The 17,843-nt window shown below is 45.4% G+C and overlaps 1 protein-coding gene across 1 annotated transcript in view; it reads left to right on the top strand.

The window, feature by feature from the left end:
• LOC137535907 (ephrin type-B receptor 5-like) overlaps nt 1–17,843 on the top strand; it is a 133,713-nt gene that overhangs the window by 89,175 nt on the left and 26,695 nt on the right. Inside the window, exons 6-10 of the mRNA XM_068257781.1 lie at nt 5,557–5,681; nt 8,498–8,657; nt 10,325–10,442; nt 11,871–11,926; nt 13,042–13,161. Coding sequence (XP_068113882.1) covers nt 5,557–5,681; nt 8,498–8,657; nt 10,325–10,442; nt 11,871–11,926; nt 13,042–13,161 — 579 coding nt within the window. The remainder of the gene's footprint in view (nt 1–5,556; nt 5,682–8,497; nt 8,658–10,324; nt 10,443–11,870; nt 11,927–13,041; nt 13,162–17,843) is intronic.

Raw genomic sequence — 17,843 nt, 5'->3', positions numbered from 1 at the left:
GGGGGAACCAGGAAGTCGGCGAGAGGTCTGCCGCTCTGCGCTCCGCTATGGATAGGTGAGTGGATGCGGGCAGGGGGGGCGAGCGGAGGAGGCGCGGGGGGGTCGGAAGAGGTCGGAGGAGGACGAGTGCGAGCGGCGGATGCGCGGCGATGCGGCGTCGGGATTCGGTGGATTCGTATAGTGGAAAATGGCGTCGGGATTCGAATCCACGAATCTCGAATATTTCCTAATATTCGAGGGATTCGTGGATTCGCCGGATTCGTCGTCCCACCCCTAGTTTTAACAACATAACAAAATTAAATAATAAAACATCAACCATAAACATTTGCCTGGGATTGAGGGTGTCTATGCAGGGGAAACAATCCTTTCAGTAGATCAGGTTGGACTGTGGCCAGGGATGGATCTAGGGGGGAGGGGGGCAAGCGGGTATCTTGCCCCAGGCGCAGTTTGTTGAATTCTTAAAAAGGTGGCAAAATGAATGGCAGTTTAGGCGCCAAAACCTGACCTTTAGGAGCCAAAACCTGACCTTGATCCAGGTGCAACTTAGTCTTGATCCGTCCCTGACTGTGGCTTTGGTTTGGGCCAAATTTCAAGAGGTCTATATGTGAGCCATACAGTTAGTTCAACCAAGAAGCCCATGTGTCATAGAAAGAGAGATGGCTCAAACTTCAGATTTTGGGTTCGCGGACCGCGGATGCGAATGTCCGTAAAAGTTTGAGTTTGCGTGAACCGGGCGAACCGCAACACACATTAATGGGCATGCAAATTCAAAAAACTACAAAGACTGTTTCCGGCCACAAAAATGATGGAAAAGTTGTTTCAAGGGGTCTAACACCTGGAGGGGGGCATGCCGGAGTGGAGTACATGCCAAAAGTCCCTGGGAAAATTACGTATTTGACGCAGAGTAGGGTTATAATCCCTAAAGGGCAGAAATCACATTGCATTCCTAAACTGGAGGCATAAAGTGCTTTAAAACATCTTGCATGTGTATACATCAATCAGGTAGTGTAAGTAGTGTACTGCTTCACGCTGACAGACCAAACTCACTGTTTTACACACCGCAAACAGCTGTTTGTGTAGAGATGGCCGTGCTGGTGCACATGTTGGCGAGAGTGCAGGTGATGGTGGTTTTCCAGCCCATATGGTCGGGCTGAGATAGCTCAATGACAGAACAACAGTGACTGGATAGTGGTGGAGTACAGCAAGGGCCAGCTAGGATTGTGGGCTGTATTTATGCAGTGTGTCACCTACACAGAGAGCTATGCTATAGTAAGCTCAATCACAAATACAGTGGAACAATATGCACTGGTAATACAGCATGCTTGCGGAGTACAGCAAGGGCCAGCTGGGACTGTAGGTTGTATGCAGTGTCACCCACACAGAGAGCTTTGCTATAATAAGTTCAATCACAACTACAGTGGAAAGATATGCACTGGTAATACAGTGTGCTGGTGGACTACAAAGGCCAGCTGGAACTGTGGGCTGTGTGCAGTGTCACCCACACAGAGAGCTATGCTATAGTAAGTTCAATCACAAATGCAGTAGAAAAATATGCACTGGTAATACAGTGTGCTGGCAGAGTACAAGGGCCAGCTGGTACTGTGGGCTGTATGCAGTGTCAGCCACACAGAGAGCTATGCTATAGTAAGTTCAGTCACAAATACAGTGGAAAGATATGCACTAGTAATACAGCGTGCTGGCAGAGTACAGCAAGGGCCAGCTGGAACTTTAGGCTGTATGCAGTGTCACCCACACAGAAAAGCTATGCTATAGTAAGTTCAATCACAACTACAGTGGAAAGATATGCACTGGTAATACAGTGTGCTGGCGGACTACAAAGGCCAGCTGGGACTGTGGGCTGTGTGCAGTGTCACCCACACAGAGAGCTATGCTATAGTAAGTTCAATCACAAACGCAGTGGAAAGATATGCATTGGTAATACAGTGTGCTGGCGGACTACAAAGGCCAGCTGGGACTGTGGGCTGTGTGCAGTGTCACCCACAAACAGAGCTAACCTATAGTAAGTTCAATCACAAATGCAGTGGAAAGATATGCACTGGTAATACAGTGTGCTGGCGGACTACAAAGGCCAGCTGAGACTGTGGGCTGTATGCAGTGTCACCCACACAGAGAGCTATGCTATAGTAAGTTCAATCACACATACAGTGGAAAGATATGCACTGGTAATACAGTGTGCTGGCGGACTACAAAGGCCAGCTGAGACTGTGGGCTGTATGCAGTGTCAGCCACACAGAGAGCTATGCTATAGTAAGTTCAATCACAAATTCAGTGGAAAGATATGCACTGGTAATACAGTGTGCTGGCGGAGTACAGCAAGGGCCAGCTGCGACAGGGCTGTATGCAGTGTCACACACAAAAAAAGCACATTAGAAGAATATTAGTCATCAAAAGGGCTTTTTGGGGTGCTTTCAGCAATACATTTCAGCGAGGAGCAAGCTAACAACAGCCTAACTAACGCTTTCCCTATCTCCAGCAATGTCTTTCCCTTCCTCTCACCTCATTAACATTAATGCCCCTCTTAAAACGCCACAGAACCGCAGCTGAAAACTCCCTGAATCACCCCAAACTCACGGGGGTACATTGCGGGCTCCTTCCGCATAGAGACAGCGCAGCTTTACCTCTATGCGCGTCAATCAGCCCGGATAGCCGCCTCTCCCCCGCTCCTCTCAGTCTTCCTTCACTGTAAGGGGCAAGGGAGAGGCGGAGATACGCGCTGATTGACACGCATAGAGGCGGCAGCAAAATCCACAACCAAGAAAATTGTGGATTTTGCCTGCCCTGCTACCGTGAGTTTGGGGTGATTGAAGGGGTTTTCAGCCGTGGTTCTGAATTATCGCAAGTACCTTCTGTTTTAAGAAGGCAAATCACGCCAAGTATCAGTGGGACACACACACATATATATACACATACATACACACACACACACACACACACACACACACACACACACACACACACACACACACACACACACACACACACACCTATACCACACACACACACACACACACACACACACACACACACACACACACACACACACACACACACACACACACACACACACACACACACTACACACACTACACACACACACACACACACATACACACACACACACACACACACACACCACACACATCACGCCAAGTATCAGTGGGACACACACACATATATATACACATACATACACACACACACACACACACACACACACACACACACACACACACACACACACACACACACACACACACACTACACACACTACACACACACACACACACACACACACACACACACGCACACACCACACACATCACACCAAGTATCTCCTTTTAAGCAATGCAAATTGAATGGCAGTCCCACTGAGCCTCTGCCTCTAATACTTTTAGCCATAACCTCTGAAAAATGTTGGTCATGTCTAGGAGAACTCATGGAGAAAAAACAATAGCAATTTGATCTGTTTGGTCATGTGATAGATATGTACTTGTCTGATACTGTATGTGCTAGTCCTGATCATGTGCTATGGCAAGATGTGATCACAGCAAATCAGAGCTTTTTAAATCTATCAGCTGATCAAACAAATCACATGCTTCTCCAAGACTTCTCCTAGACATGACTAGGGTAGTTTCATGGCAACAGAGGTTTTAAAAGAAGAGCTATTTGAGATCACTGTAACGTTTTATAAATCCGTAGCTGGCCACATATTGAAATGGAAACATCATTTTTGAAAACATTAAATTGTAAAAAGTCTTCTGCACTATCCAACTTCATGTATAACATATTTTTCTCGATTGAAAATAACATTTTTGTAAGAGTTTTTTTTTCCTACAAACCTTTCACCAGTGTCTGTTCAGTCTCTCTTCTCCCCTTCCACCTCTGCCACTCTTCTCTGTCTCTTTCCTTCTGTCTTATCTATCATCATCCCTTTCTCACCCATCTCCCCCCCCCCCTCTTTCTACCTTGTAATTCCTGCTTTCCCTCCCTGTCTCTCCCATCGCTACTCTCTCGCTCCCCCCCCCCATCTTTCTTCTCTTTCTCTCTCTACCCTTTCATTCTTGCTCTCTCTCACTGTCTCCCCATCTCTCACATCTCCCTTCCCCATCTCTGTCTCCTTCTTTACTCTCTACCTGGTTGTTCTTGCTCTGTCTCTACCCTCTCTGCCCCCCGCACCCCCCCCCCCCACACTCTGCTCCTCTTTTTCTCTGTACTCTGTCATGTTATGTATGCTCTCTCTACTTATCTTCTCCATCTCCCCTCTTTCTATGTACCCCTCTATGCCTCCTCTTTCTCTATCCCCTGCCTCTCCCTGTCCCCCTTTTCTCACCTGGGCATTCTCTCCCCTCTTTCTCCCTCTCCGCTATCTCTCCCCAGTCCTCATCCCCTGTGTGTGCATCTCTCCTCTCTCTTTATCTCCTGTCCTCTCTCTCCCCATCCCCCGTGTGTGTCTCTCCCCTCTCTGTCTCCTGTCCTCTCTCTCCCCATCCCCCGTGTGTGTCTCTCTCCTCTCTCTCTTTATCTCCTGTCCTCTCTCTCCCCATCCCCCGTGTGTGTCTCTCCCCTCTCTGTCTCCTGTCCTCTCTCTCCCCATCCCCTTTGTGTGTCTTTCTCCTCTCTCTCTCTCTCTCTGTCTCCTGTCCTCTCTCTCCACATCCCCCGTGTGTGTCTCTCTCCTCTCTCTCTCTTTATCTCCTGTCCTCTCTCTCCCCATCCCTCGTGTGTGTCTCTCCCCTCTCTGTCTCCTGTCCTCTCTCTCCCCATCCCCTTTGTGTGTCTTTTTCCTCTCTGTCTCCTGTCCTCTCTCTCCCCATCCCCCTTGTGTGTCTTTCTCCTCTCTCTCTCTCTGTCTCCTGTCCTCTCTCTCCCCCAGGCCCTGTGTGTGTCTTTCTCCTCTCTCTCTGTCTCCTGTCCTCTCTCTCCCCATCCCCTGTGTGTGTCTTTCTCCTCTCTCTCTCTACGTCTCCTGTCCTCTCTCTCCCCATCCCCTTTGTGTGTCTTTCTCCTCTCTCTCTCTCTGTCTCCTGTCCTCTCTCTCCCCATCCCCTTTGTGTGTCTTTCTCCTCTCTCTCTCTCTTTGTTTCCTGACCTCTCTCTCCCCATCCCCTGTGTGTGTCTCTCTCCTCTCTCTTTGTCTCCTGTCCTCTCTCTCCCCATCCCCCTTGTGTGTCTTTCTCCTCTCTCTCTGTCTCCTGTCCTCTCTCTCCCCCAGGCCCTGCACCTTCCAACTTCTATTTTTGTGACACTGTCTCTGTATCACACATGAGGGTCTCGGAAGAGGCGGTGAGGCAGTGACCCAAATTCAAAGTGACAGCTCCGGCCAAGCATCGCCCTCCCTGCGGTCACATGTCACAGCGCAGAGCACAGCTTGCCCATGTGTTTGTATTCTCTGAGTTTATTGTCAAATGGAAAGAAATATGTTCCAGTTCATGTTCTCCCCCCTGTATCCATCCTGTTCTCTCTCCGCATTGTTTGTCCTTCACTCTACCCTCTTGTTTTCCCCACTAACAAGCCTGATATTTACTTCCCTTGCAGTGCCCTCGGCTGTTCCCATAATACACCAAGTCAGCCGATCCACTCAGAGTATCACTTTATCGTGGCCCGAACCGGAACAACCGAACGGCAAGATCCTGGACTACCAGCTGCGTTACAGAGAAAAGGTATCAGGAAGACCTGCTGCGAGCGGAATGTGTGTCCCCAGCAAGACTGTAATGAACCTAATGCATTGCATGAACATCTGTAAGCAGACATCTGCCCTTGCCTCTCCCTAAGCTGCATGTAGCCCCCAGGCCCACAAGGCACTGGCCTAGGGGCAGCATGCTCAAAAGGGGCATCATATGTTGTTTTACTGCTTTTCCTTTTCAGCCTGGTTTCCTTGAATTGTGTAAAGATACAGAAAAAACAAACAAACTGATATTTAAACTTTTTTAGTTTCCAAGTTTTTTTGCTTCACAGGATTAAATATGTGCGAGGAATAGACGGTTGCTATTTGCCCGGATGGACACAGGAGCTGCATTTCTTTCAGTTATTTTTATTATTTTTGAAGGCTCACCCTAGCCAGTGGCTAAACACTATTTATTTTTCCTCTTGAGAAAAAAAATATTGTTTAGGGGCTGAAGCTGCCTTTTGCTATCTCCCCCTAGTCTACAGAAGAGATGTGAAACCCCAACCCTGTGTCTGCGAACATTTAAAATGGCTGCGGGCAAATTTGGGCCTGCTCCCGCTGAAACTTGAGTTAAAGATAGGTTAAAGTGTCCCTCTTTCTTAGCTCAAAAAGTTGGGAGGTATTCAAACCTGTCACCTGATCAAACGAATCCTATGTTGCCCTATGAATTCTAATACACCAGCGCAAATTAAATTTTATTTGCCAACCAGGAAACAGAAGCAGTCGCTTGGGGCCCCCATTCAGAATCAAAGGGGCCCCATCAGCACATAATCCAGCCCTCGCCATCCTGTCAAAGGACGCCGCCCGCTGCTGACTGTCTTCAGGGCTGGGCTCTCTTCCTGGGTCCCTCTCCTGCTACTGTGCGCTCTGCCACTGCCCGCTCTTCCCTTCCTTCCCACAGAGAACCACAGCTGCAGCGGGCAGGAATGATAGCAGCAGATGACAAACGCTCACTCACCTATCCGTGATATAAGCGATAGAGGTCCCATCATCCGAAACCCATCTGTCTCCTCTACGGTGCCGCTGCTTGCTCTGAACTTCCTGATTCTCAGATCAGACAGGAAGTAGATAGTAGTAGTAACAGAGCAGCGGCACTCTAGTGGAGACAGATGGGCTCCGGATGACGGGACCTCTATTGCTTGGATCGCAATAGGTGAATGCCAGTCATCTGGTGCTGTCATTTTCCCCCACTGCGGCTGCCCTTCTCTGCAGGACTACCATATTCACGGAGGTGGAGGCTGCATGGTGGATGTGGCTGTCTAGTTTGGGAGGAAATTGGTTGTTTGGTGGTGGTGGTGGGGGGGGCTATGTAATTCTGTCTGGGGGGGCGGCTTCCGGGTTGGCGGTGTCCAGAGCATTCTGTTATTGCCAGGCTGGAGACGCAGGGGGAAAGTGCTGCTGCTGTGATAACTGGCACCCTCTTTACCCCTTGTAAAAGAGTGACAACGTCGCGGCCATTCATCTCTCCCTCTGCATGTTGGCGCTGCTATTCCGTGCATTGTGCACCCGCAGAGGAAAGCGGGCTGTTGCCGATAGCAACCAGTAGAGCGGCTGTCCCGGTGTGTCCGGCATGTTACTGTGCACACAGCAGCTGCATCTTCCCATTCTAATATGGGGGGGGGGGTGATCAGTTACTTTGCTTAGGGCCCCATTTAGCCTTAATCCAGCTCTGAGCAGCACAGTGGCATAGTGGTTGGGTCCCCAGTTCGAATCCCAACCAGGACACTATGGGCTTGATTCACAAAACCGTGATAACTCAAATATCACACCTTAAGAAAAGATATCACACCTTATGAAAAAATAACACACCTTATCAAAGTTATCACACCTTATCAAAGTTAACATGCCTTATCAGAGTAGCATAGCGAGTGCTACAAACCCACAGGGGCTCAGGGTGGGACGAGTACCATTGCCAATTAGCAGGCATCAGTTTGTAGCGCTCGCTATGCTACTCTGATAAGGTGTGATAACTTAAGGTGTGATATCTTTTCATAAGGTGTGATATTTGAGTTATCACGGTTTCGTGAATCAAGCCCAATCTATATGGAGTTTGTATGTTCTCCCTGTGTCTGTGTGGGTTTCCTCTGAGCACTCCAGTTTCCTCCCACATCTTAAAAAACATACAGATAAGTTAATTGGCTTCACCTCTAAATTGGCCCTAGACTATGATACATACACTACACGATACATACATAGACATATGACTATGGTAGGGCTTAGATTGTGAGCCCCTCTGAGGGACAGTTAAAGTGTAACTGTCGGGCATAAAATCAAAAATCAATTCTTTATTTTTATCTGGTAAACAAGTAATAAGGATGCTAATCAGGCAATCCAAAAGTTAAAATCACTATTACTTTTTTTGTGTATAAATGATCATTCCCCAGTTTACCTGACTCTTATTTGGTACGTTGCCGCACAAAGGAAGTTGTAGGGCATGCTGGGTTGTCCTTTTTTGCTCCTGTACATTAGTTAAGTCTGAGGGGAAATAAAGAAGCAAAAAAAGACAACCCAGCATGCCCTGCAACTTCCTTTGTGCGGCAACGTACCAAAGAAGAGTCAGGTAAACGGGGGCATGATCATTTATAAACAAGAAAAGTAATAGAGATTTTAACTTTTGGATTGCCTGGTTAGCAACCTTATTACTTGTTTACCAGATAAAAATAAAGAATTGATTTTTGATTTTATGCCCGACTGTTACACTTTAAGTGAAAAGACTATATACTCTGTACAGCACTGCGGAAGATGTCAGCACTATATAAATATTAAATAATAATAATATAATAATAATCCTATGTCTCTCCTCTCCCCCAGGCAGATGAAGGGGAATCTCTCTCTTTGATCAGTGAGACAAATACGGCCATAGTGGGGGGCCTGAACCCCGGGGCCATCTACTCCTTCCAGGTGAGGGCCCGGACAGAGCGCGGCTATGGCTCCTACAGCGGGAACATGTACTTCCAGACTCTGCTGGGAGGTGAGTGCTGCGCAGGCAGATCCATACTCTGCTGAATAATGCATGGACTCTCATTACAAACAGCTACACTGACAGAACTCAATGATACGCAAAGACAAGGGAAGCAATTAGTGGGAGCACTTGACTTCCAGAACGTACACGCCGTTGTAACACCAGTTGTGACATGATTCCTCCTGTCAGCTTACATCTCTTCCTAAGTGTTAATGCAATGCCAGGCCAGTCCAGGTAAGTTACACGCATTACGCAGAGAGCAGTCTCAGGCACGGGGACAGGGCTGTCAAAATAATATATTACACAATTAAGGAACTAGTGCACTGCTAATTGGTTGCAGGAAACTATATTTAAAGGACATCTGAAGTGAGAGGGATATGGAGGTTGCCATATTTACTTCCTTTTGAAGAATACCAGTTGCCTGGCAGCCCTGCTGGTCTATTTGGCTGCAGTAGTGTCTGAATAACACCAGAAGCAGCTAATCTTGTCGTATCTGACAATAATGTTAGAAACCCCCGATCTGCTGCATGCTTGTTCAGGGTCTATGGCTAAAAGAATTAGAGGCAGATGATCAGCAAGACTGGTATAACTTAAAAGGAAATACATATGGCAGCCCCTATATCCTTCTGCCTGGAGCCTGGTGGGTTTCAGGTCCCACAACTTCAACTCCCACTTTCTCTGTCCCGTCTCCCACCTCGGATTGCCAAAAGGACCATCAAGATGGGCCAAACCTGTTACCTTGATAGGGCCCCATTTCAACTTAATTCATCATTGGGTGGGAGTGGTTAAGGTTAGGCACTACTTGGGATCTTAGCATTAGGCACCACCAGGTCGGGTCTTGTGGTTAGGCATAGGTAGAGGGATGCCTCAGTGTTTAGTAGGACATTATTATACACTAGTGACCTAAGCCCGTTTAAAAACGAGCTCTAGGTCTGTCACCACTGCACGCACCCAAAAGCGTGCGCACCCACCCGCCCGCCTGGCCGGCCAGCCCACCCCCTGGTCCGGCTTGCGTCCCGTCCCAACGGCTTTCAGTGCAGGACATGCGCAGTAGCACAAAAGCACTGACACAGGGACAGGACGCAGGGACACTTGCCTTTTATTAGGTAGGATTACCTGCTCCCGAGGTTCGCATCTCCTCCACTTCCTGCTTAGTTTGCAAGTGTCCTGCAGCCAGCCAATCACCATGTGGCTTCAGTTCCCGCATGATGATTGGCTGGCTGCAGGACATTTGCAAACCAACTCAGGAAGCAGAGGAGACACGATCGCTGGAAGCAGTGTTGGGATGTTGGGATTAGTCAGGCAATAGTAAGAAATTGGTAAAGATAACCATTATTTTACTATAGAAATGAAGTAGTAGAATATCTGTAATTTGACCGATACTCTACTATCGACAGTCTCCATTTTCGTCCTGCGTCATTTTTTTAGGTACGCTTTTTGGGGTTGGCAAATGATAAATGGGAACATGAGGCTCCCACTTTCAGAACATTCACAACTGGTAACCAAGTGCTGAGGGTTCTCTAAGAGGGTGGGGCAAGTCTGGTGTTACAGCAGCACCATGGTGAAGATGAGAGGAAGTGCAGGCCGGATGGACTGCTTGTATACGCTTCAAGTCTAAATTGTTTCTCCTTTTTTATAGGATCCTTCAGTACTTCTAACTGGTTCTTTCTTTGCAGGAGGTGAGCATGCCGCATTATCTCAAGATAAGCTGCCTCTCATCATTGGATCATGTTTGGGTGCTCTGGCCTTTATTGGAATCTCCATCATGCTGATCCTCATCTTACTCTTCAAAAGGTCATTGCATTCAATTAAAACTTCTCCACAGGGGCGGTGCTATAGCACTCCCCAGCAGCTCCATAGCATACACCAGAGCACCCCCATGAAGTTTGTGACAGCCCGGCAGACAGTGTAGAGAGGGCTAGCAGCAGCCACCCAGCCCAGTGAGAGATAGTCACTCACCTCTCCGCTCGCCTCCAGTGCCAAAGCTTCCTCTTCCCCTCCATCATCAGCTGCCACTGTGTATCTGTCTCTGCAGCTGGCATTTCCTATCATGTGATTCGCCAGTAACGTGCTGTGCGTAACACTCACTGATAAAGAATTACAGCCATAAACCGCTTTCTCCATAGAGAACAACCTCTGGGGATAGATAAAAAAGGTCAATTGGTCATGTATTTTAGCTCTGGGACAATTAGTAGACTGCCATTGGGCAGAGACAATAAAGCATTAAATCTACTTTGTAGATATTTAAACATAAAATGAAACTATGGGATATCTAAAAAGGGGTAATTTTTTTTAGGCGTAGGAGAATAGATACAATTGTTTATCTTTTCAGTGTATTTTCACTTAGGGTTTACTTTTATTGATCCCTTTGGCTAATATTTAGGGCTGGTTTACACTGAATGCATTGCAGCAAGCTTTAACATAACAAACAAGCAACTTATGAATAACAGGTGAAGGACGTTTTCGGGTTTCCTTATGGATCATGCATTTTACCTGAAAGCTTTTTCACAGTGCACTGCTGTGTGCATTTTACTGTGCGTTGTGGACCTAATACAACAAAAGCACTTGAAAATGCACACCAACTGAAAGTAAAGCACCCAACAACTCATCAGTCCCTGAGGCGCTACACCTGCTATTGCTGAAATTCTGTCTTGTCCCCATTTTTATTGCCTGATGAAGCGGGCTGGGCCTGCAAAACGCGTTGCACTGTTTTGGGGTACTAATTAATAAATGTGACTACTATTCAGACAGTCTTTCGTGTCTGCTTTATGGAGGTAAGTCCACCACTTCCTCCCAGCAAATTTTAAAGTTTTTATCCACTTTTATCCTGCTGGCGCCTCTGTTCTCCTACTGCTCATCAGTTTGGGCTGCGGCTGTTTTCGATTTGACCACGGCTGCCATTCTGCTGCATAGCCACAGTCCGAATTGCTAAGCTGTGACATGCACGATGATTCACCCCAGTATAAGCCTATAAACTGTACCAGTTTTCATAAACTGTCAATGTAAACCAGCCCTAAAGACTTGCTAAAGAGCTGTTTCTGTTTCTGTTTCTGACAAGATCAACGGCACCACCCAGAGTATCTTTCAAATATTGCAGCTCTTGGCAGAGCAAATCTAATCTCTGCTGTAGTGTTCAGCACATACCTGCAGTCTGTCGCATTCTTGTTTTCCTCTGTTTTTTTTTTCTGTCCTGTAATGAGTGTTATGTCTGCATATTTGCAGCAAAAGGAGAGAGACACCATATACAGACCGGCTACAACACTACATCAGCTCCAGAGGTGAGGAGAGCATTATCCATCCTTCAGCCACATCTCATTAACCCACTAAGACTCCATCAAAAAGAAATGGATTGACAGTACTGAACCATTTTGGATCATTTTAGATACGTCATCAAGCACTACATCATTGCACATACAGAAATATGCATAAAAAAGCTAGGCTAGGACAAGGGGAAGAGAACCATAGCAGTGGAGTATATATATATATATATATATATGTATATATATATATATATATATATATATATACATACATATATATATATATATATATTTATATATATATATATATATATATATATATATATATATATATATATATATATATATATATATATATATATATGGATATATATATATATATATGGATATATATGGGGACACATCCTCACCACTTTTCTTCAGACGGCAAAAAGTCTAGGACCTGTCCTGCATTAAATACCTCAGTTGCCTCACCAGAGTAGATGTTGTTATGGTGGCCATTTTTGCATACTTCCCAACTGTCCCTTTTTCAGAGGGACAGTCCCTCTTTGGGTAACAACACCCTATGTCCCTCTTTCTTGCTCACTTGTCCCTCTTTCAGGACTGATATACAGAGCTATGTAAATATACAGTATGTATTTTTATCCTGAAAATTGTTTTAACTTGTCTCTAAACTTAGTATGAAATGTAACTAATATGATAAAAAGGACAGGGTGTTTTAAATTATAAAATGTCACATTTTGCTTATGAATACTTTCTGATAGGCGTGACTGACTACGGGTGCGGTGGGGGTGTGGTTTGAGGTGTGGAAGGTAAGTATCTTAAAGTGTCCCACTTTCTAAAGCTGGGAGGTATGTAATTCTATGATTGCTGGCAAATGAGTCTTCTGGTCCAGGGATCACAAAATGAGAAGGGGATGTGGACAACAGGAGGGGGTCATGAGATAAAGACGGAAGAGTAATAAGGGAGGTAAAGAAAGAAGGGTGATGGGCAAGGGGATGGTCAGGATAAGAAAGAGGTGGAGAAGAGAAGAGACCATGAGAGTGTGGAGGGTAGAGCAAGAGAGAAGCCATTCCAAAAAGTTGAGTTTTTTTGTGGTTTCAGCATAATATACGTTCTTTTTTTACCTTTAGGTTTAGGTGTAAAGTATTATATAGATCCTTCAACATATGAAGACCCAACAGAAGCTGTGAGAGAGTTTGCTCGAGAAATCGATGTATCTTTTGTGAAGATTGAAGAGGTGACAGGAACAGGTAATAAAGCAGATGGTGAGGTCACAGAACATGTACATGTTCCATGTAAAGCTGATCTCTACAAATGTCAATGGTCCAGGCTCAATCTCCACTTCTTTCACACTACTGAGGTAGAGATGGATGAACATGTTAGCTGGTTAACAGTTAACAGGTTAACAGGTTAACAGTTCACGGCAAACAAAGATTGTTCATTGTTGGCATTTAATGCAAACTTTACACGAAGTTCCCGTTTGCCCTATACTTTAACATGACATTTTTTGACCCTTCACCCTTAAGTCACATCATTCAGGAAAGCCAATTAAACATTTTAACCGCATGGGCCACTCCCAACCCCCCCCCCATAAAACAAACAAACATGTCATCAGTAGTGCCGGCTCTAATAACAATGGGGCCCCCGGGCAAGATTAACCCCGGGGCCCCCAATAGACACCACCCAATCAAAAATCGGCAGTAGGGACCCTTTTGTTGCAGCCAAATTTCTACCCAAGGACCCTGAGGCAGGGGCTGACACCATCTGGCTCAGCCGAAGACTCTTCAGGGGCACCGGGGAACAACAGTTAAGTTGGGGGGAGACACCTCGGGGGCCCCTACAGGCTCTGCGGCCCTAGGGCAATTGTCCACTTTGTCTCTATGGTAGCGCTGGCCCTGGTCATCAGCACTTTTACTATCTGCCTGGAGCCACTGTAGGGAGAGATATGCTGCTGATTAAGAGGCAGATAGATATGAAGCAGGTCTTACTAGCGCAGAGCACCACCTGCGTATCGCCTGAGTTGGGCTTTGCTATAGCAATGATGCTATAGTCCACGGCCCGTGCACAGGTAAGCTGAATCGCCACCTATCATAGCCAGACTCCAAATTACTTATCCCTCTGAGTTCCTATGATTTGCAGGGGGAATAATATTTAATTTCAGCAGCAGCAGGGTAAGTCTTGCATTGCCAATTAAGGGGTGGGAGTTTACAGATACTGTCTTTACTGCTTCCTAAAGAGGGGAAAGTAACGGGCTGGTCATACTGCCTACGCAGAGGTGGGCTGGTGGCACAGATACTAGCTGCACTACTTACTAAGAGGTGGAGGATTACATATTATACTGTCTGGCACTCCCAACTAAGGGGGAGGGGAACTATTATACCTTGCAGTCATCGTATATACAAAGTCAGCTTATAGTCGAGAATACTATATATGAGATCTGTAAGAATATGTAAAGTTCTTGCAATAAAAAATCCTCCTTCACTTAGAACAAGCATTTCAGCAAGAATGCTATATGCAGAGTTCTCCTTTAGCGATTTAAAGTGTAATGAAATCATGTTTTGAGAAGTGAGTTAAGCTCTCACTCAAGGAAATCTGACTGCTAGTGATTATCGTAATGTGCTAATTACGATTTTGTGAAATGTTGTGTACTTTTTGTAATTACAATTGTAAGGAAATTATCATAATCATGAAAAATGATGCAATCGTAATTACGATCATTTTTGTAAGTACAATAATTTTCACGAATACATTTTCGTAAGTGCTAGAATGTTTGTAATAACCAGTATTTTTCTGGATACATTTTCATGTAAAAAAACAATATCATGATTTTGTGTTAACCGTAAATTCATAATTGTGTGCCATTTTCTTGTTTTGCAAGAAATTGCAAAATTACGAGCAAAATTCCGATTTAACGTGAAATTATGGCACAGAATTACAAATAACGAATTTTCTGATAATTACGAATTAAAATTTGGTGACGTAATTGCAAATTTCAAAATGATGAAAATGCGAAATTCCAGCTCATCACTACTAACTGAAACCACTCCCAGTCTGGATGGAGCCAGACTGGGTTATCAGGACTTTCCAGTCAGATTAAAATCTAATTTTCCCTGAAAAAGTGTACAATTAATCTGATGCCATGGTAGTACATGTCAGAGCGACCAAAAGCCAGTTAACTGGAGGTTGGGCCATGTCTGGCATGGATTGAGGGTCTTGCGTCAATTGTATGATCAATTGATAAATGTGTAGTTAAGTTAACACCCATAATCCACCCACAGCCCACCTACAATGCGAGGTGACTGACTAACGCTTAGCACAGGGAATTTACTGTATATAGAATGTATCTGTAATATTGTTAGATTGCTTTTTGCTGCTACTGCTTGCTGTATAATGATTTATGCAGCCAAGATGCACACTAAATCCTTGTATTGACGATGCCAATAACACTTCCCATATGCTCAGAGCGGCTAACAGTTTCTAACAATACCTAAAAATATATACTGTGTGTGTATATACAGTGTATGTGTATATATATATATATATATATATATATATATATACATATATATATATATATATATATATATATATATATATATATATATATGTATATGTATATAGACTCCCTTTAAAGAGGAGCTGTTAGGTATAAGGTCTCAGAGAAAATAAACACATATATCAGTAGCTAAATATTGGCTGTACTTACATTACATATGCATTTCACTGTCCACGTTTGTACTTCACAGAATTTGTATATAGTATATGCAGAGATTGATGCTCCTGACAGCTCATGGCAGGTTCCATGTTTTTCTGTCAAATGTGTCGTCATGTCCTGCCTGCTTCCTGATCACAGATAAGCTCAGGGGAGGACTGGCCAGGGGGGAAGGGAGGCGATTTCCCCCCAGGCTGCCTCTCATTTAATGATTTAGGGCTGGTACAGTGCCTGGTGCATTCATGTTTTTGTATAAGGCAATGTGAACCACTAGGCTGGCTGAGGCAAATAAATGCCCAATTACAGAGCAATTAGAGGGTGGACAAGCTGGTAAACATACATAGCATGATACAGAGTAGAGGCTTGCCTGCAGGGTCTGTGGGAACAAATCTTTCTGGTCTCTCACCATTGTTAAAATGACTGCATGTGCACAGCTACATAAGGTATTGTCTAGGTTGAAAAGTACTCGACAATCCCTATACTCCAGAAGAGCTGCTTGAAAACAGTCCCTAGACTCCAGAAGGGCTGCTGGCAGACAGTCCCTAGACTTCAGGACGTCTGCTGTTAGACAGTCCCTAGACTCCAAAGGGGCTGCTTTCAGGACTTGTGTGAGAGACTGGCAGGTACAGGATTGATATTAGGCAAGTAGCCTCTGTGTGATTTGGCTGCAATACAGATAAGCTCTCTGATCCATCTCAGGCTATTCTCATCTCTCTCCCACTACTGGAATATAGCACATGGGGCACGTGTGTGATGTCATTTGGGCTGGGCTGCTGTAAAAATAGGCCGCTAATTTGTGTTTTCCCCCCAGGCCAAAAGGTCCCAGTCCTCCCCTGGATAAGCTCCTACTGAATAACACAGTGTGCAGTGAATATTAATGAGCCATGTGGCTAGGAACAATAGCTGACTCCTGCAGTGTACTCTGCCCGGAGATTTATCAGTGCTACGCGCTGGACTGATTACAAGCTGCTGTAACGTCTCATTAGCAGCCGAGGGGAGGGCCCCAGAATGCTTTGCAGTATAGTATGCGGCTTGCGTCCTCTTAGGTCTAACAGCTTTTCTGATAAGCCCACATCAAAGGTAACTGAGATTTTTATCTTCACTAATGGCTTTTTGGCTTCCTTCTAAACTGTTTAACACAGGAGAATAGAGGTTTAAATTAGCTTCTGCAGCCTGACAGTTGCTCTTTAAAGGATCACTATTGCAAAAAAAGTTGGCAGTTGAAATCTGATAGAACCGGCAGATTTTGGGCTAGTTCATCTCCTCATGGGGGATTCTCAAGGTTTTCCTTGTTCAGCATTTCATGAACACCAGTTGAAAAGTCTAGCTGACAAAATAGTGTGCAAGTGCATAGGGAGGCCGGCTGGTATCTTACTATTTTGGCAGTTAAACTGCTGTTCAGGAAATGCTGAAAACAAACAAACAAACAAAAAAACGTGAGAATCCCCCATGAAGAGATGGATTGGCCCAAAACCTGTCAGATTTTAACTGCCTACTTTTTCGCGATAGTGGTCCTTTAAAGCTAATGTAACCCCTGTTTAAAAAAAAAAAAGTCAGATACTCACCTAAGGAGAGGGAAGGCTCAGTCCTAATGAGCCATCCCTCTCCTCTCCCGGTGGCCCCGGTGCTGCACTGGCTCCTCCGTTCTCATCCCACGCCGAGGGGACTTTGGAAGTCTTTAGGAGCCGAGTCCTACCGAAGACAGGTGGCGCACACGCAAGTGCGTCATAGAGGGCGCGCGCGTGCGCAGTGTTATCGCGGTCCGGCTTCGGGAGCACTCGGGCTCCTGAAGCATTTCCGACTCTCCTTTCGGCCGGGAGACAGCGGTATTTGACCGAAACGGTCGTATACCGCTACGGGGGAGCCAGGAAAGCAGCGGGCACCGGGAGAGGAGAGGGAGTGCTCTATAGGACCCAGAGCCTCCCTCTCCTTAGGTGAGTATCTGACTTTTTTTTTTTTTTAACCGGTTCCCATTAGCTTTAAGCAGCTCTGTGGATAACTGGATAATTTTCTACTTCATAAGTAACATTTGAAAATGAGCTTGTCCCCTTATAGCTGATAACATGACCCTCCATGTGGAAATAATTGCTTGCTCTACTAATATGCGCTAAAATGATCTTGACAAGTTCTTTATAATGAGATGAAAGTGTAATCAGATGAATATTTCTTTCTCTCCAGAGGGGTTTTATGGGATGACACGTTTCACTGGAAGGAGAAATT

Source organism: Hyperolius riggenbachi, chromosome 10, assembly GCF_040937935.1.
Source record: "Hyperolius riggenbachi isolate aHypRig1 chromosome 10, aHypRig1.pri, whole genome shotgun sequence".
Taxonomy (NCBI): domain Eukaryota; kingdom Metazoa; phylum Chordata; class Amphibia; order Anura; family Hyperoliidae; genus Hyperolius; species Hyperolius riggenbachi.
This window is presented reverse-complemented; position numbering and strand designations above follow the sequence as displayed.